At 46.5% G+C, this 25,017-nt stretch overlaps 1 protein-coding gene across 1 annotated transcript in view; it reads left to right on the top strand.

Moving 5' to 3' along the window:
- The window catches only part of LOC310800114 (CUB and sushi domain-containing protein 3-like), a gene marked incomplete at both ends in the record, with an annotated part of 662,783 nt that overhangs the window by 530,441 nt on the left and 107,325 nt on the right, over positions 1-25,017 (top strand). Inside the window, 5 exons of the mRNA XM_083662685.1 lie at positions 1,797-1,985; positions 3,170-3,316; positions 8,817-9,005; positions 15,063-15,248; positions 19,390-19,584. Coding sequence (XP_083518811.1) covers positions 1,797-1,985; positions 3,170-3,316; positions 8,817-9,005; positions 15,063-15,248; positions 19,390-19,584 — 906 coding nt within the window. The remainder of the gene's footprint in view (positions 1-1,796; positions 1,986-3,169; positions 3,317-8,816; positions 9,006-15,062; positions 15,249-19,389; positions 19,585-25,017) is intronic.

Raw genomic sequence — 25,017 nt, 5'->3', positions numbered from 1 at the left:
TCAGGACCTTCTGACTGTGAGGCGACAGCGCTACCGACTGCGCCACCGTACCCCACATATGCGTACACAATGCATCCCTGAGCACCTCCGGAGGTGGTTTGGCCGATCAGATTGCAATCCTTCTTCAATGCGTTTTGGGGGTGTTTACACCTTGCATTTCAAGTGATAAAACACAATCTGATTGCAATCTGATCACAGAAAACACATGTTAATGCCAGTTGTAAATGGCCTCTCTGATGCTGCCATGTGAAGTTCATCTAGATACTGAGACAGTTTATATTCATTTCCATTGACATTCTGGAAGAGCTGTCAGTGCATTGTGTCATTTAACACAAATGTACTGTTGAGAATGAGAAAAGTTGATGTTTTTTGGAGACACACTTGTGCAGGTGAGGCCTTTGAGGCAGGAACTATCCCACTTCAATCAGTCCCAAGTGTTTCAGTGTCTCACCAGCAGGATTATTCTTAGTCCTCTGTGTTAGTTCTTTTCTACTGTTTACCCCCCTGTTCCCCCCCCCCTCCCTGTTATATATCCCATTGTTTCCCCTGACCTTTTTATTTGGAACATTTGTTGGCATTAACCTTTTATATGTGTCATGTTTCTTCACTAGTGGCCCTGAAGACAAACTTCTGTTGGCACCAAAAAATATATATGTCACCCTACAGGAAATGAAGCAAATGCTCTGAGCACACACACACACACACACACACACACACACACACACACACACACACACACACACACACACACACACACACACACACACACACACACACACACACACACACACACAGTGTTTCTGCCTCACCACCATGTTGGTTGCTCTACTTGCTTGACATCCAGACCGGTGTAATGATCAGTGCTTCCCACACACAGCGTAGCCCCCCTCCCTCCGCTGCGAGCAGAGACAGTAGGTTATATAGGCTATTGATATGCAAATGAGCATGAAATCATCCCGGCAACTTTGAGTGACTTTTTGACACGCATTGCAGACAACGTATACCATGCTGTTGAGCCACCCTAAAACAAACCACAGGGGAAATTCCTTCACCGCAACAGCCCTAACACACACACACACACGCACGCACGCGCGTGCGCACACACACGCACACACACACCATTTCTCCATACAAAGTCAGCCGCCCACCTGCTCAGATGTATTGTTCGACAGATTGATATCAGGGGAGCTTGGTGACAACAGCAGACTTACCCGCTCAGCTCTGAGGTGCAATATAATATATATATATATATATATATAATATATAATATCAGTCTGGCTGAAATGGAATTGTTTCAGGACTAGTTATTATTTCTATGTAATTTCCACAGCCACAGAAGGGACAAGAAGGGATCTGCCCTTCTTGTCTTCTCTCCTCCCCTCTCCCCTCTCTCTTCTCCCCTCCTCTCCTCTCCTCTCCTCTCCTCTCCTCTCCTCTCCTCTCCCCTCCTCTCCTCTCCCCTCCTCTCCTCTCCCCTCCTCTCCTCTCCTCTCCTCTCCTCTCCTCTCATGTCCTCTCCTCTCCCCTCCCCTCCTCTCTTCTCATGTCCTCTCCTCTCTTCTCCTCTCCTCTCATGTCCTCTCCTCCTCTCCTCTCCCCTCCTCTCCTCCTCCTCTCCTCTCTTCTCCTCTCCCCTCCTCTCCTCTCCCCTCCTCTTCTCTCCTCTCCTCTCCTCTCCCTTCCTCTCCTCTCCCCTCACTCTCTACTGTCCCCCTCTCTCCCTCCCTGTCTCCACTCTCTCTTCTCATCACATCTATCCCTCTCGTCTTCTAACCTTAATCTTTTGTTTATCCCAGTCCAATGCCCGGCCCATGAGGTGCGCTTCGACTCGACGGGGGTGATCCTGAGTCCGGGCTTCCCCGACAACTACCCCAACCTCCAGATGTGCTCGTGGCTGATCAACGTAGAGAAGGGCTACAACATCACACTGCACTTTGAACTCTTCCAGACAGAGAAGGAGTTTGATATATTGGAGATATTTGACGGTGAGTTCAATGGTGAATCGAGTAAGCCAGAAAAATATTTAGGTTTCATTGAAATGCCTGTTGATGTGTGTATCTATTGATGGTAAAAACATGCTTGGCATACATGTTTTGATGTTTTGCACCATGTCGATAGGGTTGGGTAACGAAACCTGGTAGCACTATTGTACTTGGTACTGACCGGGGTATGGTACCACTTTACAACTGGTACTCAGCAGACCCAATTACAATGCAGATTTAGGTGCCTCGTTTTGGTCCCATGCCAAACCTGCTGAGTGAAATATCCGGCCTCCGGTGCTCTGAAACCGGCGCCGCACGCACCTTAACATTATCGTTTGGAGCGCAACGCTTGAACTCAAGGGCGCTGGAAGCTGGGTGCGGTGGGTGCTGCAGCACCCCCTGGTGGCAAGAGATGGAATTATTATTTTATTTTTGTTATAGTGCACCTGAACGCAACATGCAAAATACCTGCTGAATAAGTGTCCAAATGTTCATGTCATTCTGGCCAATACTCCACTTCTGTTATAACATTTCAGTCTGGAAGATATAATCTTTATGACTAAAAGGCTAAATGAATAGCTTAGAAAATGAATAGCCCCGGGGGCCCATGGTACTATTAATCTGGCCCTGGATATATGGGAGGAATAGCAGGTAGGCTATCACTGTCCCTGATTCCTGAGGTAAATTGAGTAATGCTGCAGAGAAGAGGAGAAGACACTGAATAATGACATCACAACAGTAAAATCCTAATGTTAATTTAAAATTAAATATTCCTCTAAATATGGCTAAAAGTCCCAAAAACGTAAAATTTTCGTCGGCGCAGGCAGCACCGAGAGTCCCTTCCTTACAGCACCCCCTACCTAAAAGTACTTCCAGCGCCACTGCTTGAACTCCTCTTTAAATTAGAAAATGCACTTTAAAACCACTTTGAATTTCAAAAAGTATCGTTTCAGCACCGCAACGGTACCGTATTAAAATCATTTTAGAAAAATAATTTTCAGAAAAATACGAAACGATACCCAAACCTACATGTCGGCATGGGGTGCACTGTTATTTTAGAGCTGACATTTTGATCTGGAGACCTGCAGGAAGGCAGGTGATATTGCATTGGTGAATGTCATACTCACATGTTGTGTACATTGTGTGTGTGTGTGTGTGTGTGTGTGCGCGCACGCGTGCCCGTGCAGGCCCCAACATCTACAGCCAGAGCCTGGCGTCTCTGAGCGGTGACATTGACACGCCCTTCAACCTGACCACCACGGGCCACCAGCTGCTGCTGCGCTGGTCCTCCGACCACGGCACCAACCGCCACGGCTTCTACATCAGATACGTGGGTGAGTATCAAAGTATGTATCCTGCTCATAATCACACTCTCTTTATCAGTGCTGTTAGAATATGCTGTTGGATTATTCTTTCATGTGTGTTTTTCTAAACTGCAGAGAGTGTGTGTGGGGGGGGGGGGGGGGGGCACGGGTTCCAAAGGATCATTTTTAGACGCTATAGGCCAGTGTTTCTCAAACTTTTTCAGACCAAGGACCACTTAAACCAATGAAAAAAACTCTGGGACCACCTAACTCCCAAAACATCCCCAAAAACAATAGGCCTACTACTTCAACTGTAAATTACAAATTACAGGCTAATTAAATGACAAATAGCAGTACACTTAATCTAATTTTTGGCTTCCCACAATTATGAAAACAAGATAACCGATATAAAAAATATATGTAATTTATTTTAGTTAGTCCATTTACTTTTTTTTTTTTTTTACATTTATTTCTCCTGTTCAGTTCAAATATATTCACAGTTCAAAGAAAGTTTTTTCAAGTTCAATAAACGGGTTCCAAAGCATTATTTTTAGACGCTATTCACCTTATGTTCAGACCTCACAGTGGGCCAAATTCTTCCGGGTCCTTTTAACACTTCCGGCGGTCATGGCGCAAAATAAGAGAGTTGTTTTTGGAGCGGACAGTGCAGGGGGGTAAAATAAAGAACGTAGCCTACTACTTTGAGCTCGGTACACAGCAAGCAAGCGAGTATCCACTGTTAGCCAGGTCAGATAACGTTATTGTCGACAATGACGAGCACTTTCTTGTAAAACATACCTGGACACCAACAAAGAAAGCTTCAGATAGTTTTCTCTCCTCAGAGCGCTCGAGCCATTTACGCCTATAAGACCCGCAGACGTTAACGTAATTCCCTAGAATGCGAGACTTAACGAGCCAGTTACATGGCGTTGCATTCTTAGACATTGCCGTTTGCTTTTATTTGGTATGTTACATACAATTGGCTAAATTATTAGTTAATTCAGAGTTAGATGATATTGGAGCAACGCAGCCATTTTATTTTATTTTATTTTTAGCCGGAAGTTTTGATACGGCCACACAACCGGGTCAAATGGGCGTGGCTACATAAGGTGTCCGTACGTAGTCCTAATGAAGCAAGTGACCCCACTGAACTGGGTACTGTAGTGTGCAGATTCCATTTACTTTGGGATATGTGAACCCGCAACTTTTTCCTTCTGTGATTGTCCCCCACCAAGGTCAGAGACCCTACATGCTAGTGATGCGCGGGTCACCCAGAACCCGCCGGGTCCCGCGGGCTGGCCCGCCCCGCAGGCGGTCTGGGTTGTCAAATTATGAAAATATCGCGTGCGGGGCAGGCTCAGAACGTGACAAAGCAACATTATAATATAATTGAGTTAGAGCAGTGAAACACACAGAGTAACCCTTTATTAAGATGTGAACTCTCTCACACACGAACACACAAATCAGTGAGTCTGAAGCCGTCTGCACCTGCTGCACTAGTAAAGAAACACTTCACATGAGGTAGCCTATGTGCTCTCAAAACAAACATTTTGGAAGGATTATTCGCTGTAATTATAATTTGAAGTGTCCACAAAACGAATGCCACCGCAGATTTTCTGTTGTGGACTCGACTGTGATCTATTTGTCAACTTTACTGCAACGAGAGCGCATGAGGTAATTAAAAGAAATTGGAAAGAATAAGAAGTGTTTCTGTAGCCTACCTCCTCTCTACCTGCTACCTCCATTTGAAGACCTTGGATTGATTGAGGAAAGATCGATAATAGCTGAAGAACGACATGAAAGCAGCCGCGCAGCATCCAGAGCAGTGAAACTGTTGTCCAGTCGCGCACCGGCACGCATGTGTGTGTCTGTGAGAGAGAGAAGGAGAGAGATGAGTTTGGACACATTGGAGAGCTCTGCTGCGCTCATCGTGAGTCCAGAGACATATTACATTTCAACCAGAGAGACACATTTCTAGAATGACGGATGATTTATTAGATGATAAGATACATGAGCCTGTAGGCACATAAAGATACATTTATTTTTGGCGATTAGACTCCATCATAACGTCAGCTTGATTATGACGTTATGATCAGCAGGGGTAGATCAGCCAGGAATAGGAATGAAGATCCCCCCCGTGGAGTCTAGACCTGGTGGTGGTGACAGATGAGGTCTTGGTCTTGGTGGCGAAGCTTCTGAATCTGAGATCTCAGAGGACTGGAGGAGAATGGGGTGGAGGCGGGTCGCAGGAACGCACTGAAAAGCAACAGATCACACAGAGAAGATGGAGAGCTTTTAGCTTTGACAGCTTGATGATGATAGGCTGAATGGGAAAAGGTGTCTTACTCTGATTGGCTTAAAATAAACGTTACCTCCCACAAACAGTGACGCTAGATAGAAGCGGGAAAAGGGTGATTGATGACGTAATTTTATGAATGAGTGGCAGTAGTAACAGAAAATTACTGGGCTCTATTACAGAAAATTAGAATTAATTACATATTAATTAGTTTTTTTTTTAAAGCACGGGGCAGGACTGAAGTCACTGTGAGGCTCAGCTCTTTGCTCTAAAGCACGGGGCAGGAATGAAGTCACTGTGAGGCTCAGCTCTTTGCTCTAAAGCACAGGGCAGGACAGAAGTCACTGTGAGGCTCAGCTCTTTGTTCTAAAGCACAGGGCAGGACAGAAGTCACTGTGAGGCTCAGCTCTTTGTTCTAAAGCACAGGGCAGGACTGAAGTCACTGGGAGGCTCAGCTCTTTGTTCTAAAGCACAGAGCAGGAATGAAGTCACTGTGAGGCTCAGCTCTTTGCTCTAAAGCACAGGGCAGGACTGAAGTCACTGGGAGGCTCCGCTCTTTGCTCTAAAGCACAGGGCAGGATGGAAGTCACTGGGAGGCTCAGCTCTTTGCTCTAAAGCACGGGGCACGACTGAAGTCACTGGGAGGCTCAGCTCTTTGCTCTAAAGCACAGGGCAGGACTGAAGTCACTGGGAGGCTCCGCTCTTTGCTCTAAAGCACAGGGCAGGATGGAAGTCACTGGGAGGCTCAGCTCTTTGCTCTAAAGCACGGGGCACGACTGAAGTCACTGTGAGGCTCAGCTCTTTGCTCTAAAGCACAGGGCAGGACTGAAGTCACTGGGAGGCTCCGCTCTTTGCTCTAAAGCACAGGGCAGGATGGAAGTCACTGGGAGGCTCAGCTCTTTGCTCTAAAGCACGGGGCACGACTGAAGTCACTGGGAGGCTCAGCTCTTTGCTCTAAAGCACAGGGCAGGACTGAAGTCACTGGGAGGCTCAGCTCTTTGCTCTAAAGCACGGGGCAGGACTGAAGTCACTGGGAGGCTCAGCTCTTTGCTCTAAAGCACAGGGCAGGACTGAAGTCACTGGGAGGCTCAGCTCTTTGCTCTAAAGCACAGGGCAGGACAGAAGTCACTGTGAGGCTCAGCTCTTTGCTCTAAAGCACAGGGCAGGACAGAAGTCACTGGGAGGCTCAGCTCTTTGCTCTAAAGCACAGGGCAGGACAGAAGTCACTGTGAGGCTCAGCTCTTTGCACTCCTTCATTTCACAAACCTTTCAATTCTTAATTGGCTCTTTAATAAAGCAAGTGGTGCTAAAGCAAGAGTAGCATTTAAATAATGCATCAATAAGAATGGAAAAAGGAAGAAACGTCATCTTTATTTCTTACATGTGTTGACTCTGCGTTATGTTTAATACATGAGAGCGGTAACAGCAGAAGCTATTTGGTGCGATGCATTTTGTAAGGAAAACCACTCTGTGACTTCATTGACCTGAACAGGAGATGACCTGAACCTGGTGGTGTGTCTTCTCATCTTAACTCTCCCCGTCACGCTGATCTGAAGGAGTTTCACAGTGTTTGGCCCCTCCTCCCTCACATGTTCCGTCCCATTGGCTATGCAGGGCTCGTCTTCAGAGAATCAAATCTGCCTTTTTAGTGTTTTACGCTAAAGATGAGGGGGAAGGAGTGTGCATGTGTTAAAGCAGATTGTGTTAAAGCAGATTGAATATGCATGTGCCTATAGGCCAGAGAGGAATAGTAATAATGTGATTGTGAGGATTGCCTGGGCTGTGTGCTGCTAAATAGATGGGACACTTCCTCAGGCCTTGTTCCTCATTATCTCCCTGCATTTCAAATGGAGCTTTCCTGTAAATAACATTTTTCACAGGAATCCTTTGTTAAAGGGGCACTCCACCGAAAAACAATGCTGATTTATTTTGCACATAATCTCACACATATCCGAAAATTGTAAACCGTTTTGCAGACATTCGTTTTGTTTGACAGTTATTGAGAGTTGATTTGAGTTCAGTTGTGGACCAGTGATGTCATTCATAAAGAAATTACATCACTGGTCCACAACCTAACTCAATAACTGTCAAACTAAATGAATGACTGCAAAACGGTTTACAATTTTTGAACATGTGTGAGATTATGTCAAAAATAATTTGGCATTGACAATCAGCGGAATGCCCCTTTAATGCCTCTCATGCACGCCTTTATTCTCTGCTTCTTTGCTTCTTTTCTCTTTTAAACGTGCAGTATGTAATGTTCTGCCACTAGGGGTCTCAAACTCAAAACAATATTAGAAGACGGCGTGTCGTGGCATCGTGCAGTAGTGTGGAATTATGCGAGCCATTTTATGATTAGGATTCCCTCAGTGTTCATTGTTCACAAGGTTTTTACCGAGAGCCGATACCCGCAGACGTCTCCTCCTCTCCCAAAACACACTCTCTACTTACAACAGGTCAAAACGCTGAATAAAGCAACTTCACGTTAAAATCACCGTTTCCCCAAATTGAATTTAGCTCAGCTTGTTTCTATTGTGTTCAGTTTGTTTCAAACCTTTGTATTCATCTGTTTTCATCGTTCACAAGGCTTCTACTGCAAGCTGGATTATGCTAGAGTCTCCCTCCTCTCCAAAACAAACAGACTCGGTCATTAAAACGGGCAAAAAAAACACTAAATGAACAGTTTGTTAAAACTCACCATTTCTTTCCAATGGAGTTCAGAGGATACAGGATGTCCGCAAGGTCTCTTTCTCTAACGTAACGAACGTTAACTAATAAGATCCAGACCTCCGATGACTAAAATCATTCATCCAGTCAAAAGATATAGTTAAAAACGACCAAAACTGACAGTGATGTGACTTGAAAAAGTGAGAAAATAGTCTAGAATTGACCGGAGGTCCAAGGTAACAGCTGGCGCTCTGTTATGACATCATCGACAAAAAGCGAGTCGCACAAACGCTCTGTGTTATTGATATAAAATAATAGAATTATGGATTTTGAGCACTTTTGAAAACATTTGAGATAATGTAAGTGCATAACTAAAGAATATATACAACATAGGTCTACTCGTTTTTAGACATTTTAATGCTATGATAATATAATGATAATGCTAAAGGTTACATGTTGCATCTTTAATGTCTATTTTTTCTATTCTCAATCTGCTTTTCCATTATTCTATTCTTCTTCTTTCCTCTCTCTCTCCCTCTCTGTCTTTTTCCTCTCCATCTATGATAGCGATGTACTGCAGTACCCCGGACTCTCCACAGCACGGCTTTGTGGTGAGCCAGACCGGGGGTCATCTCAACAGCATGGTGCGCTGGGCCTGCGACCGGGGCTACAAGCTGATCGGGAAGGGCACAGCTGTCTGCAAGAAGACTTCCTACGGCTACTACACCTGGGACTCACCAGTTCCCGCATGTCAAGGTGAGCTACTACACCTGGGACTCACCAGTTCCCGCATGTCAAGGTGAGCTACTACACCTGGGACTCACCAGTTCCCGCATGTCAAGGTGAGCTACTACACCTGGGACTCACCAGTTCCCGCATGTCAAGGTGAGCTTCTACACCTGGGACTCACCAGTTCCCGCATGTCAAGGTGAGCTACTACACCTGGGACTCACCAGTTCCCGCATGTCAAGGTGAGCTACTACACCTGGGACTCACCAGTTCCCGCATGTCAAGGTGAGCTACTACACCTGGGACTCACCAGTTCCCGCATGTCAAGGTGAGCTACTACACCTGGGACTCACCAGTTCCCGCATGTCAAGGTGAGCTCGTCAGCACTAGTCTTGGCTCACAGACAATTAGGCCATGTTCACATTACAGGCAAATCTGATTTGCTGATAAAGTCATTAATCATCATTATCTTGAGTGGTTTCCCAAATCTGATTTGGGAGTGTGTCCGCACTGCCACAAATCTGATTCTCAAGTCGGAGCTGTGTGTCCAGACCTAAACAGGCTATCTGCATGTTTTGCTATGTTAACGACGTGATAAAACCAATCTGGATAAAGTCATTAATAGGTCACTAAAGTTCACAAATCAGATTTGGCCTCCTAGTCTGAACATGGCCTTATAGAGTTCTCTGCCTACCAGTCGTCTGGGAACTTCTTGTCAAAAGTAGTAGTTTGAACAGCGGCGATAACGGCTGCTAACAAACCTACGCCCTGTTGTCAAGTTACCGGAAATGATTGAGTTCTCAGTCTGTAGTTGAGCGAAGTGAGCTGAGAACTGAGTCTACAATACATCATACTTCCAACTCCTGTCTGTCCGCTTCCCTCTTCTGGTCACTGCCTCTGCTGCACACCAGTACTCAGACCAGGCAGGCAGGCACCAGAGGGGGCTCTGCATGTCAGCACTCAGACCAGGCAGGCAGGCACCAGAGGGGGCTCTGCATGTCAGCACTCAGACCAGGCAGGCAGGCACCAGAGGGGGCTCTGCATGTCAGCACTCAGACCAGACAGGCAGGCACCAGAGGGGGCTCTGCACGACAGCACTCAGACCAGGCAGGCAGGCACCAGAGGAGGCTGCACGACAGTACTCAGACCAGGCAGGCAGGCACCAGAGGGGGCTCTGCACGTCAGCACTCAGACCAGGCAGGCAGGCACCAGAGGGGGCTCTGCACGACAGTACTCAGACCAGGCAGGCAGGCACCAGAGGGGGCTCTGCATGTCAGCACTCAGACCAGGCAGGCAGGCACCAGAGGGGGCTCTGCATGTCAGCACTCAGACCAGGCAGGCAGGCATCAGAGGGGGCTCTGCATGTCAGCACTCAGACCAGGCAGGCAGGCACCAGAGGGGGCTCTGCATGTCAGCACTCAGACCAGGCACCAGAGGAGGCTGCACGACAGCACTCAGACCAGGCAGGCAGGCACCAGAGGAGGCTGCACGACAGCACTCAGACCAGGCAGGCAGGCACCAGAGGGGGCTCTGCATGTCAGCACTCAGACCAGGCACCAGAGGGGGCTCTGCATGTCAGCACTCAGACCAGGCAGGCAGGCACCAGAGGGGGCTCTGCATGTCAGCACTCAGACCAGGCAGGCAGGCACCAGAGGAGGCTCTGCATGTCAGCACTCAGACCAGGCAGGCAGGCACCAGAGGAGGCAGCACTCAGACCAGGCAGGCAGGCAGGCACCAGAGGAGGCTGCATGTCAGCACTCAGACCAGGCAGGCAGGCACCAGAGGAGGCTGCATGTCAGCACTCAGACCAGGCAGGCAGGCACCAGAGGAGGCTCTGCACGACAGCACTCAGACCAGGCAGGCACCAGAGGGGGCTCTGCACGACAGCACTCAGACCAGGCAGGCAGGCACCAGAGGGGGCTCTGCATGTCAGCACTCAGACCAGGCAGGCAGGCACCAGAGGGGGCTCTGCATGTCAGCACTCAGACCAGGCACCAGAGGAGGCTCTGCATGTCAGCACTCAGACCAGGCACCAGAGGAGGCTCTGCATGTCAGCACTCAGACCAGGCAGGCAGGCACCAGAGGGGCGTCTCAGCCCAGGACCGGCTGCTCTCATGTTGTTATCGGCTGAACTGAATCCGGCCTGATTGAGAGCCGCTGCCCTGACCTGTCAGGTGGAAAGGAAACAGAAATCAATTCCGCCTTTTCCTCCGTCAATTTCCACTTCTTCAAATTACGTTGGCTAACTCCGCATTAGCATGCGGCGGCCCCAACGCCGTTTCACTCAGCTAATTGGGTTCTTTGATGCACATGATGTGTGCATTTATATGTGCATGCCCACATACATAGACTACTGTACATACTGTACATACTGTACATAGACTACTGTACCCCACACTACTGTACATAGACTACTGTACCCCACAGAAGCAAGCAGAAGATTACATTGCATTTTATTAGAGAGATAGTATAAGATACTTCACATCTGTGAACTGTGTGTAGTTTGATAATTGCACTTTTCAAAAGTGCATAAAGTAGAATATGGCTGGAAATGAAGTGATGCATTTATTCACATGCCCGCTCTCTAGAAGCGCCTCAAAATGCCAGGACCACTGATCTTCTAATTGACAGTACAATGGTCTGAAAGATGAACTGTTTGTAGATCATTACTTTGATTATGGAATGATAATCACTTAGCAGCTTTTATACAGATTTAGAATGTATCTTTATCTCTATGAGGCTGATTGGTCCACTCAAACCTTTCCACGTCCTGGACCCCTAAACTGAAACAAAGTAGATCACGTACCCCCATTTGATCTGATGAGATTTTTGCTTTTAGATGTTTTATTACAGAAAGTAATACAATAGTCTTAAATTCTGCCATTGTGTTACTTGTGGATGGAATTATAGTGACAATAAAGTATTCCCCTTGTTGCTGGGGACCCCCTGGAAGCCCTCAAGGACCCCTGAGTGTCCCTGGACCCCACTTTAAAAACCACAGCTTTAGAATACCGGCTGTTTTGTTTGTCTATTTGAGTTGATCAGTATTTCAATCATGAGAGACCAGTTGGTAAGATTTAACAAGTGGCTTTATTCTGCAAATAGCATGGCAACTACTTTGGCGTATGAGTCCATTGTAAGATGGCGCTCCTCTCGTGGTGAGAGGGGGGCATCTGTATAGGCTAGGATAGAGAATGCCATGGGGGATTCTTCAGGAGTCAAGACTCGTTGGTGGTGGGCTGGGGAGGTGGGCGGGGCGAAACGACAGCTTCCGAGGAGACGAACAGCCGTGATGCCAGCTGCTGCTATGCTACAATCCAGCCAAGGAGGGAGGTGACGTAAAACCCTCGCTATACAGTATGTACTAGGATGAACTGATGTCATAACTGACGTCATACTTGACTGATGTCACGGGCTGATCAGATATGAGAATATGGCGGCCTTCATGATTGAAATCTCTGCAAACCACACTTTGATCTTTGTTGTATTCATAGTATTCCGATGATCTCACAAGCCTTTTTCCTACCAATATGGCGCTACAATACACACAGCTCATTGGCTGTAAGTGTCACTTGATTGTAATCACCTGCTAATTGATCACAATCACCTGTTGTTTTCCTACCAAGATGGCTGTGTGGCGATGTAACAGAATACTATCAATTGTGCGCTGTGCTTTCTTTCCTGGTGTAAATAAAATTCACTTTGAAACAAGAAGAAATGACTGATGCTAATTAGCATCAGTGACATCACATTAGCATCAGTGACATCACATTAGCATCAGTGACATCACACCGTGGAGGAAATAAAAATAAAGGAGGAGGATTTGACTCTTTAAAGCAACTACGAGCAAGATTTTCGATTGTTATTAAACAGTATAATTACAATATTGATGCATCACATCTTACCTATAATAGTAGCTGAGACCAAAGCCGTGTGAATCGGAGATTGCTCTCTTAAGTCTGTGTCTGTCTAAACTCGCGTCACCAGGGGTCTCTCTCTCTCTCTCTCCTTACTGCCGGACCGGATAAACCCGGAAGTGAAACGCAGCTGCCTGCCTCACCCCGTTCGCGCTGCCTAGCAACATACCATAAACAAGGAGAACGTCATGCATACTCTCGCGAACATCTCTCGTTATATTCTAACAGGTTTTTTGGAAGTTATTTTGTGGTTATGGCTGAAGTGGCTGCTGCAAACCGTTTCATTTCACTTCCTGATCTTCCCTGGCCACAGAGAGACTAACACTGGCTGATTCACTCGGGGTTCAAGCGAGACTACTCTGCGTTGGTCTCGTCTACTATTAGAGGTAAGATGTGATGCATTGATATTAAATTTAGACTGTCGAAATTTAGACAATCGAAAATCTTGCTCGTAGCTGCTTTAACAGTCCAAGCACTATGGTGCACTCTGTGATGGAGCCAGTGCACTCTGTGATGGAGCCAGTGCACTCTGTGATGGAGCCAGTGCGCTCTGTGATGGAGCCAGTGCGCTCTGTGATGGAGCCAGTGCACTCTGTGATGGAGCCAGTGCGCTCTGTGATGGAGCCAGTGCGCTCTGTGATGGAGCCAGTGCACTCTGTAATGGAGCCAGTGCGCGCATGATAATGATTTGACTGAGGGGTCTGAAGGTGGACCAGGCACCTCGTCAGCCTTGTGATCAAGGCATAACCTCTGTCCCCCAACAGACAAACTGCTTAGCCTTGATTCATTTAACCTCCATTCAGCGGCTGGAAAAGATCACTTAGCGATGCAGCGTGTGTCCGTCTGTACCCTGCAGCACACTGGTCCACACGCACGATCTGCTGCACCAATGAGTGATGGCTCCCTTCTGTAAATATGGATTTAAAAGGAGGGCATTTCAATAGGGAAATGCTTTGGGAGATGGTGCTCTGATGTGCACATGTGGCTCGTCTGTTGCTCTTAGGATATTCTTCAGGCCAGAAATAGCATTAAAATAGCTTTATTTTAGCCTGTTGTACTGCAGGATATGGGCATTTGACGTACAGCATGGTCCTCAAGGCTGCACCAATAAAAGCAAAATGCCCTATTGTTTGGATTTCGGCTCATGGGTCTTTATATCAGAATGAATCACTGATCAATCAGTTAAACCCTCAAACTGAATAGAATTCCCCACACATGTGTTCATATAGGCCTAGCTTTGTTGATATGGTTATCAGGAGGTCTGTAATTGCTTAATGTGATTCTTTGCACGTGTGTGTGTGTGTGTGTGTGTGTGTGTGGGGTTGTTTTCCAATGTAATGGCTTCAGGCCATGTGTGCAGATCCATACCTATGCTGCTTCACACTGTGCTGCTATGTTTGATGTTGTGTGTTTGCAGAACTGTTCCTATTTAGTGCCGCCTGCTGAAAAGGATCTGTGCTGTTGGTGGTAAATGGCCTGCATTTATATAGCACTTTTATCCAAAGCGCTTTACAGTCAGTAGGTACATTCACCCATTCACACACCGATGGCGGCAGGTTACCACACAGGGTGCTGGCACACCAACGGGAGCAATTTGGGGTTCAGTGTCTTGCCCAAGGACACTTCGACATGCAGACTGGAGGAGGTGGGAATCTAACCACCGACCTCTTTTATCCAAAGCGATTAGTGGATGACCCGCTCTACCTCCTGAGCTACAGCCGCCCCTGTTGGTGGTGTTGGCTCATGCCAAGAACATGGATGTTAGTGTGCACATGAAACACAATGGAGGAGTCCAGGTTCAACCATTTAATTTTACAGTGAATGTTGGTTGATGGATGGATGATTTTATCTGCACAAAGTATTAGAAAAAAGAGGATTCCAGGTCTGACAACAAATAATGATAATTAGGTCAATATGAGTGGTCTGCTTACATCATTAATGCATCCACTGGCATTTCACTCAACTTGAGCTGCCTGTGTGGCCTACCTGATCACCCAGGGTCTACCTGGAGCGTGCAGCCATGCAGGGTCACGCAGCGCTGCATGTGTGGCCTAGTACCTGATCACCCAGGGAGCCCAGGTAGACCCAGCTGCATATAGCATCTTTCCCCACACATTTGTGTCTTGTAGCCTACATAACCCTGCACGTGTCCTCTTGCTGCCTGCAGCTGTGTCGTGCGGTGTACCCAGCGCTCCGCTGAACGGAGGTGTGCTGGCTACAGACTACTCTGTCAGCACACGCGTGACCTACTTCTGCAACAGCGGCTACCGCCTCTCCTCCAAGGAGCTGACCACCACCGTCTGCCAGCCAGACGGCACCTGGAGCAACCACAACAAGATACCACGCTGCACCGGTGAGTGTGGAGCAACCACAACAAGATACCACACTGCACCGGTGAGTGTGGAGCAACCACAACAAGATACCACGCTGCACCGGTGAGTGTGGAGCAACCACAACAAGATACCACGCTGCACCGGTGAGTGTGGAGCAACCACAACAAGATACCACGCTGCACCGGTGAGTGTGGGGGGGCACAGGAGGAGGCTTAAGCCACTTCTTAACATGCAGTGGAATCCGTATTATAACCTGCTCCTAGCCGGTTGGCCTGCATGTTAAACAACAATTAGCCGGCCTACGCGCACTCCCGCGACTCCGTATCTTATCTACCTCGACCACCGGTATAAGATCCGCTTCCACGCAATCGCACCTCATGTTAAACAGTGGCAGGTCATTATCCGCAGATCTGAGTGGGCGGGTGTGACTCACTTCACTTCACTTCACTTCACGTTCACTAGTTTATTAATTAATGAATCGTTCGGGCAATCGCTTATATCAACGTGCAAACTCACGGTTTCCTCAAGTGCTGCAAAAAGGGCTTGAATTGTTTGGCCGTGTGGTCCCAACGCGCTTCAGCTGCAGCCAGGCAGCCAGGTCCATTGCATCAGGAGGGACGCTTACTGCTGCGCTGCTTGCTTGCTCCCATGTCAGAAAAAGCCTAACTTTTGTGGAGAGAAATACATTGAAAACTAGTCAGATATGACTTGAAATGCCACTTGAAAAATAAATCACCCACAGTGATTGACGACAGTCCGACCACTATTTTGACTGGGCTGCTTTATGTAACCTAGGCGAAGCGCTCATTTTTGGCACATTGCCACCCCTCGTTGGAATGGACTCCGTTAAAACGGCACGTTTTTTGAAGTCTCCAGATTTGTCGCTAACGTGATGCAGCCAATTCTATTGTGTGAGGCAGGCAGTGTTGTGTGACTGTGCGTCCACACTGCGGAGAGGATAGGAGCTGACGGACTGATAGGCTATCAAACTTTTGTGGGGAGAAATACATTTAAAACTAGTCAGATATGACTAGTTGCCACTTGTAACTAGTTGCCACTGGCAGAAAAAACGGCTCATATCCAGTTGTTTCTTAACAAAGACCCCTCATGTTTAGAAAGGCAAAACCTGAAAATATCCTGTTCTCTCTAGCTGGACATGATCCAGAGTTCATGTTTAAAAGGCACTTTAGGGGAGCAGGGAGAGTGATCTGACAGAGGTGGAACACCCACAATGACCCACTGTGAGGTTGAGCGGAGGGGAGGGAGGGAGGGAGGGAGAGAGTGACGTCAGAAAGAGGCATCCACTCATCATGGGGGTTAGGGTTTGAGAGAGACTAAGGTTCCCTCTGATGTTCATCAATGATCGATAATCCATAATTGATCGTTGAGGAATGAATTCGATAAAAATTCGAAAAAAAATCCTGATTTTTTTTACTAGGTTTGGGTGGAATTCGTTCCTCCTTGCCCCACTCCATTGCACAGCCGACTAACGTGAGGTGGAGCTTCATATAGTCTCTAGTTTTCTGGCTGGGCACGGGCCTTTGTGCCAACAAAACTGTTTTAAACATGGGGAATTCACACCTGACATGTTTGTTTACTTGGCCACAGCGCTAGTGTCTGATATTCTTACTACACAGCGGCATCTCCATTATATAAAATAAAAAATATATTGTTATTATTATTACGCTATCGATAATCGATAATTGATCGTTAATTTTCCTTTTCCCGAATTTCGATTATGGAAATTGTTCAAAATGAACATCCCTACCCTGGTCATGTCATTCCTGGAGTATGATGGAATTCTGAGGTGCTTCTTTGAAGAAGTCATGGAATATCAGGGAATTTCACAAATGGGGTCACACTACAAGAATATGGCTGCCTGTAATTTACAAGTTGCTTCAGGGTACTATGCAGCACGTACTATAGCGGGAATACATGATACAGAGTGTTTACAATGTGTTCCATGGTAGTAGGGTCCTATGTAGGAAACTAGGAATACTTTATTATAGATGAATGTATTTTCCAGCTTGTTTCCCCCCCACAGCAGTTAGCTATTCATAGTATTCCCATGCTTTTCCTACCAATATTGTGCTTTATTACATGCATAGCTCATTGGCTGTGGCTCGTTTGATTATAATCTAGGGGTGCACCGATCACATTTTTTGCCACCGATCACCGATTGCCTATGGGAAATATCTGCCCAACCGATCATCCACCGATCACCGATCACCGATATATAAACTCCTCAAAAAAGGTTTTGAAACTTTATTTCGGTCGATTATTTCTCCCCTTTAATAATACCAATTGGTATTGTATTTTATATCGTTGGAAAGCCTGATAAGTGGTAGGGCTTTTTTTTTTATAAAAAAAAAAAAATTATATAAAGAAATATAGGCAATCAGCCGATCGCATATTTGAGGTCAAAATCGGCCGATACAGATTGCGTGCCGATCGATCTGTGCACCCCTATAATCAAGATTCAAGATTTTTATTGTCACTCCGTAGTACAAGTATCACGTGTGAAATTATTGTGCTGTGAACTCCGTTTACAACATAGTACAAATATAACAGGGCATATGAGTGCAAAAACAACAAAAGACACAACAAGCAATAAGGCAGTAGAGTGATATCAATCATGTCAATCTGTTACAATCACCTGTTATTTCCTGGCAAGATGGCCATCTGGTGATGTAACAGAATACTATGCATAGTGGAAACCAGAATTCACCTCTTCAGAAGAAAAACACAAAAATCAACATGAAGAAATCAGGAAGGGAAACGTCTTCAGGTCATGGTAGCACTCTGATGTAGTTGGGAAAGATATTTTGTCTTGTTTCTCTTTTTTAGTAAAGAATAGAGCAGCCATGACACAATGCTGCAGAAGAGAGTGGGGGTGCAGAATAGAGCAGCCATGACACAATGCTGCAGAAGAGAGTGGGGGTGCAGAATAGAGCAGCCATGACACAATGCTGCAGAAGAGAGTGGGGGTGCAGAATAGAGCAGCCATGACACAATGCTGCAGAAGAGAGTGGGGGTGCAGAATAGAGCAGCCATGACACAATGCTGCAGAAGAGAGTGGGGGTGCAGAATAGAGCAGCCATGACACAATGCTGCAGAAGAGAGTGGGGGTGCAGAATAGAGCAGCCATGACACAATGCTGCAGAAGAGAGTGGGGGTGCTGAATAGAGCAGCCATGACACAATGCTGCAGAAGAGAGTGGGGGTGCAGAATAGAGCAGCCATGACACAATGCTGCAGAAGAGAGTGGGGGTGCAGAATAGAGCAGCCATGACACAATGCTGCAGAAGAGAGTGGGGGTGCAGAATAGAGCAGCCATGACACAATGCTGCAGAAGAGAGTGGGGGTGCAGAATAGAGCAGCCATGACACAATGCTGCAGAAGAGAGTGGGGGTGCAGAATAGAGCAGCCATGACACAATGCTGCAGAAGAGAGTGGGGATGCAGAATAGAGCAGCCATGACACAATGCTGCAGAAGAGAGTGGGGGTGCAGAATAGAGCAGCCATGACACAATGCTGCAGAAGAGAGTGGGGGTGCAGAATAGAGCAGCCATGACACAATGCTGCAGAAGAGAGTGGGGGTGCAGAATAGAGCAGCCATGACACAATGCTGCAGAAGAGAGTGGGGGTGCAGAATAGAGCAGCCATGACACAATGCTGCAGAAGAGAGTGGGGGTGCAGAATAGAGCAGCCATGACACAATGCTGCAGAAGAGAGTGGGGGTGCTGTGGCTGATGAAAAAGACAGATAGATAAGAGGGAAAATGATGGTAGAGGGGAAATCTAAAGCTCCTTCAGTAGCTGTCTGACAAGTTTGAAAGTCAGCGTAACCATGGTAACAACTGGTTGACAACATCGTTTCCTCCTGAGGCCAGAGCTTCCTTTAAAACCTGGTTTTAAGGCCATTTCATAAAGAGCCTTTTTAAGATAGTTGCTATTTACATTGTCACACATGGATTCGTTTATTTTACTTTGTGTGTTTGTCTTCACACTGGCTATTTGTAGTACTTACAAACATACATTATTGGGTTTTATCTCAGTGGTGTGTATAAAAAGGATAAAGAAATAAGGAAATGGAAATATAAGTGACTCCATGGAATAAGCCAAAACGTACAACCTCCCTTGTCTTTGTATTTGTTGCCCAGTCATGATGTGCCCCAGTATCAGCTCCTTCTCTTTGGACCACGGCAAATGGAAGATAGTCAACGGCTCGCACTACGAGTACAGGACCAAGATCATCTTCACCTGCAACCCTGGCTACTACCGTGTTGGCCCCGCCCACATCCAGTGCCTGGCCAATGGGGCGTGGAGCTGGAGGAACGAGAGGCCTCGGTGCAGAAGTGAGTGCATTGTTGTTGCTTATCTGCAAGTTCACAGTGTGGAATACGACAGGACAGGATAAAATATATATATATATAAATAAAAGAAGAAAAAAAAAATATATATATATATATATATATATATATATATACAGGTATATATATTAGGGCTGTCAAACGATTATTTTTCTTAATCGCGATTAATCGTGTGATTAACTATAGTTAATCGCCATTAATCGCATCTTTGTATCGCATGTTTAAAATCCCATTATTTTGCATTTCAAAGCATTTATAATTAGATATTAATCATTCTTACCAGTGTGCCGTGATTGGGAATCAAATGAATGCAAATAAATGTACTTTGTGATCTTGAATTTTAGATTTATTTTCAATTCAATAGAAGTGCAATGTAGACAGGAGGTAACAATGTCTACAATATCTTGAATAGAAAATAAATGCACAATTGTAAACAGTGCAGTACACGTTCCAGAACCGATACTTCCGGCGGCGGCGCTGTGGAGCAGTCGAAACCCAAAATGACACAGCCGAAGAAGGCTGTGTCTGAGCTAAAAACTTTGGCACTTCCATGTGAATAATGGCTCGGTATTGGACACTGTGTATATTGATACTGTGTATATTGATAATGTGTATATCGCGTGAAGCCATTGGAGCCGACCTCCCAGTGGTTAGAGGACCCGCGCATCTGAGACTCTGAAGGAAGAATGAGTGATGAGTCTCGCGCTAGCTAGCTGGCTGCTAGCTAGCTGGCTGCTAGCTGGCCACTAGCTGCTCCAGTATGCTTAGCTTTTAGGTGATAGCTCAAACTTGATGTACTTCGGTGATATTTTAATTCTGTTTTACACAAGGTGCAAACTACTGTTGACTTGTCCACTGTCCCATTTGGGAGTTTTTTTTAAGTAAAATGAGCCATTTAGAAGCGTATTGCTGTCTTTCTCTTCCATGCCTGCACAGACAGGAAACAGGAAACCGCTGCGACCGGCTTGACTACAAGTACGGGTGCAACAAAGGGACAAAATAGCGGCATGCGATTAACACGATAAAAAGAAAACACGTTATGGTCGGCCCTTAATCGCATCGCGATTAACGTGTTAACGCTGACAGCCCTAATATATTTAAGCAATATATCACGAGAGCAAGTGTGTTGTGGTGAATATATCCCCCTGATCAGTTGTTATCCCACGAGGCCGCAGGCCGAGTGGGATAACAACTGAGCAGGGGGATATATTCCACAACACACGCTGCTCGAGTGCTATATTGCTTTTATAAAAGGGTTCCAAGTATAATAATATAATAATAATAACACTATAAGTCCGACTGGCATGGTATTCTGAGAGTCAGTTGAAACACTACTGTAAGGCGGGACCTCTAGCAAGAAGATAGACGTGCGGGTGATTTGATTGGATCGTTCTGGAGACTGAAGTCGACATTGGCCAATCCTGGCGCTTGCCTGGACTTTCCCGACACCAGAGCCATATGCCCACACCAAGTAACGTTACGTCTTATTTAGAAATGCGGGGTTAAGAGTGAGGGCGCGCGAGAGAGGGGTTAAGACATTAGCCCGCGTCTATTCTTGTACAAAACATCATTTTCTGCGAAGTATTAGTAAAGTTATAAGCGAAGATCGATTCACAAGGATCTGAAAAGCTGTCTCCGCCATTTTGTTTTTGAGGTACTTTTAGTAAGAGAGTTGCGCCATCATGGGTCCGACTAGTGACCCTCCATACAGCAGATCAGGAGAAAGCTGTTTGGCTCGAGTGCAGCGCTGCCTTTTAGTAAGAGAGTTGCCATGGCAACCAATAACCCATGGCCATGGGTTATTGAACTCGGTTACTGGAATTATACAATGGCTGTGAACCAATCAGATTGCTTGATTTGAGAGAGCCATTTTATAAATATATATATATATATATATATATATATATATATATATGTATATATACAGATCCTTTCCAAAAAATTAGAATATCATGGAAATACATTACATTACATTACATTACATTACGTCATTTGGCAGACGCTTTTATCCAAAGCGACTTACAATAACACATTTTTGTCAGCAATAGAGCAATCAACTATGCAGCACAGTCTATGACAACTACAACTTCTGAAGGAACAGTGGTACAAGTTTAGTTTTTTTTTAGAAAGAGAGAGAAAGAAGTTCGATCAAGAAGGGCCCAGATGGAGCCTGAAAAGGTGTGTCTTTACCATAACAAATAAATACCATAATAAAGAAATACCATGGATGACCGTGGGCTTCAGCGGATTGTCAAGCAAAGATGATTCAAAAATTTGGCGGAGATTCAGAGGGAGTGGACTGAGGCTGCAGTCAGTCATAACTGAGAAGTAACTGCTGATTTTCTCTTGTTGTTTTGCCCACATAGGCGAGCCCACAGGGACATTGCAACAAGACAACATGTTGTGTTTTACATGTTATAATTCCCTTCATCTGAAACCTTTTTCTCCAGTGTGGATGGTTGAAGGTTTTAAACCTGTATCACTGAGCATAGGTCTGCCATCTGTAATCATGATCCATCCAGCCCTGTAGCTGTCCAGTTCACTAAGGCTTGTCATAACGTTTCCACTCTCAGATACATTGATGGTATTGAGAATGTCCATGGCCCCCGGAGGGGAGGCGACCTTGACTCTTTACTCCTGAGGTGAGAAGTACACACTGGATACCCTCACCCCTAGAGGTCTGAATGAGGATTTCAGCATAACACCCTTTCTCTAATTTACTCAGCTCCAGTGTGCGGACCTTCCCTTTTTTCATGCTTCTCCATCCTGCCACCCCATGGTAACAATGCTCTCATCCAAGTCCAGACTAGAAGCACTGACCTACAGCAAGCTAACCTACAGCAAGCGCTCCTCATGTGTAGCACTGACCTACAGCAAGCTAACCTACAGCAAGCTCTCCTCATGCTAGTAGCACTGACCTACAGCAAGCTAACCTACAGCCAGCTCTCCTCATGTGTAGCACTGACCTACAGCAAGCTAACCTTCAGCAAGCTCTCCTCATGCTAGTAGCACTGACCTACAGCAAGCTAACCTACAGCAAGCTCTCCTCATGTGTAGCACTGACCTACAGCAAGCTAACCTACAGCAAGCTCTCCTCATGTGTAGCACTGAGCTACAGCAAGCTAACCTACAGCAAGCTAACCTACAGCAAGCTCTCCTCATGTGTAGCACTGACCTACAGCAAGCTAACCTACAGCAAGCTCTCCTCATGCTAGTAGCACTGAGCTACAGCAAGCTAACCTACAGCAAGCGCTCCTCATGTGTAGCACTGACCTACAGCAAGCTAACCTACAGCAAGCTCTCCTCATGCTAGTAGCACTGACCTACAGCAAGCTAACCTCATGTGTAGCACTGACCTACAGCAAGCTAACCTACAGCAAGCTCTCCTCATGTGTAGCACTGAGCTACAGCAAGCTAACCTACAGCAAGCTCTCCTCATGCTAGTAGCACTGACCTACAGCAAGCTAACCTACAGCAAGCTCTCCTCATGCTAGTAGCACTGAGCTACAGCAAGCTAACCTACAGCAAGCGCTCCTCATGTGTAGCACTGACCTACAGCAAGCTAACCTACAGCAAGCTCTCCTCATGCTAGTAGCACTGACCTACAGCAAGCTAACCTACAGCAAGCTCTCCTCATGTGTAGCACTGACCTACAGCAAGCTAACCTACAGCAAGCTAACCTACAGCAAGCTAATCTACAGCAAGCTAATCTACAGCAAGCTCTCATGTGGCATCAATTTCTTGGCCTTGGACACAATTGGTCCACAATTTGGAATACTGTATTCTCCTCATTTAAAAAATCTGGCTCATCAGCTAATTCCGTTTAAGTTCAGTTTTATTTTGCCCCTGAACCCAGTCAACTTTTTTCCTAGATATTTGTGTACTTGACAGGTACACTGCCAGAATTATTGGTGCAAATGTTGATACCCTTAATAACTGGTCCATGGCTATGACGGTTATTCAAAGAATTAACCAGGTGTCAGGCTTGGTGTGGGAAATGTGGATCTATTCGCGGATAGTTGATGGCCAAGGCAAACTTGGTAACTGAAGTCTCGAGAAGTAGGGAAGTTGTGGAACTTGATAGCTAGGTCTGCAAGGTTCGAAGTTGGGAACGGTTGCAGAGTGTTGTCGCGAGATTCGTTTATGAACAACTACCGAGGACCTGCAGAAACGAACCTGTATAGATCCCGAATATGACATCACCTGTGTTATGACATCACCAGCGAGGCCATTCGAAAGGCATGATTGAGACACTTATGAATCATGACATCATCACCGTCTACGACATCATCAGTGATCCATGACATCATAGTAGGAATGACGACATCATAGTAGGAATGATGACATCACAGTAGGAATGATGACATCATCCTAACAGTACCCTCCCCTCTACGGGCGCCACCTGGCGTCCAATGAGGCCATCAAGGATGATACCTGGAGAACAGAAAATCTGCAGGTTCTGGTGGAGGGGCTCCTCAGCAGGAGGTTAGATGCAGGTGGTTAGACCCCCAAAGGGGGGACCAGACAGTGGAGGTGCTCTTCAGCAGGTGGTTAGATGCAGGTGGTTAGACCCCAAAGGGGGTGTAGGAGAGTGAGGTGCTCTTCAGCAGGTGGTTAGATGCAGGTGGTCAGACCCCAAAGGGGGTGTAGGAGAGTGAGGTGCTCTTCAGCAGGTGGTTAGAAGCAGGTGGTTAGGCCCCAAAGGGGGTGTAGGACAGTGAGGTGCTCTTCAGCAGGTGGTTAGATGCAGGTGGTTAGGCCCCAAAGGGGGTGTCAGACAGTGGAGGTGCTCCTCCCTAATACTGGATATCGAAGCCATAGATAGACTGACAGACTCGGTCTGCCGACTCCGGTGGATCTTCTGGAGTCGGCCATCCCCCGGGGCACGATCCAAACATGGGAGACTGGAGACCATCAAAAGGATCAATGTCACGGTCCGGTGGCCCCCACCAAGAACTGTGCCTCTGACGCAACACTTCAAACTCTGTGGGCTCCGAAGGTGGAGTCTCAGCGGACGCTCCAAACTTGGAAGAAGGATCCAAAGGAACTGCAGGGGGGGGGGTGTTGCAAGCTCAGAGAGCGGAGCTCCAGAAGGCTCCGCACAATCTAAAGGCTGAGCCCCAACCAAAGGCGCCGTCTCTGAAGGCAGAGCCACAGGTGGCTCTGACTCAGCGAGGCCTACCTTCCCGACCTGTAGTTTGGGCAGGACACCCACCGTCTCCTTCTTTGAACGCCTCTTCTTTGCTCCTGACCGAGGGCTGACGACACTACGGGGACCTCCCAGCGTCAAGCTGGAACCTACGTGTGGGTCAATAACTGGAATTCTGGAGTATATATATATATATACTCCACTTATGTATTCTGAGTTTAATTAATTAAACACTAGATAAAAAATAGAATACAATAGAATAGATTAGC

Source organism: Poromitra crassiceps (genome assembly GCF_964638095.1).
Source record: "Poromitra crassiceps genome assembly, chromosome: 29".
NCBI lineage: Eukaryota > Metazoa > Chordata > Actinopteri > Beryciformes > Melamphaidae > Poromitra > Poromitra crassiceps.
This window is presented reverse-complemented; position numbering and strand designations above follow the sequence as displayed.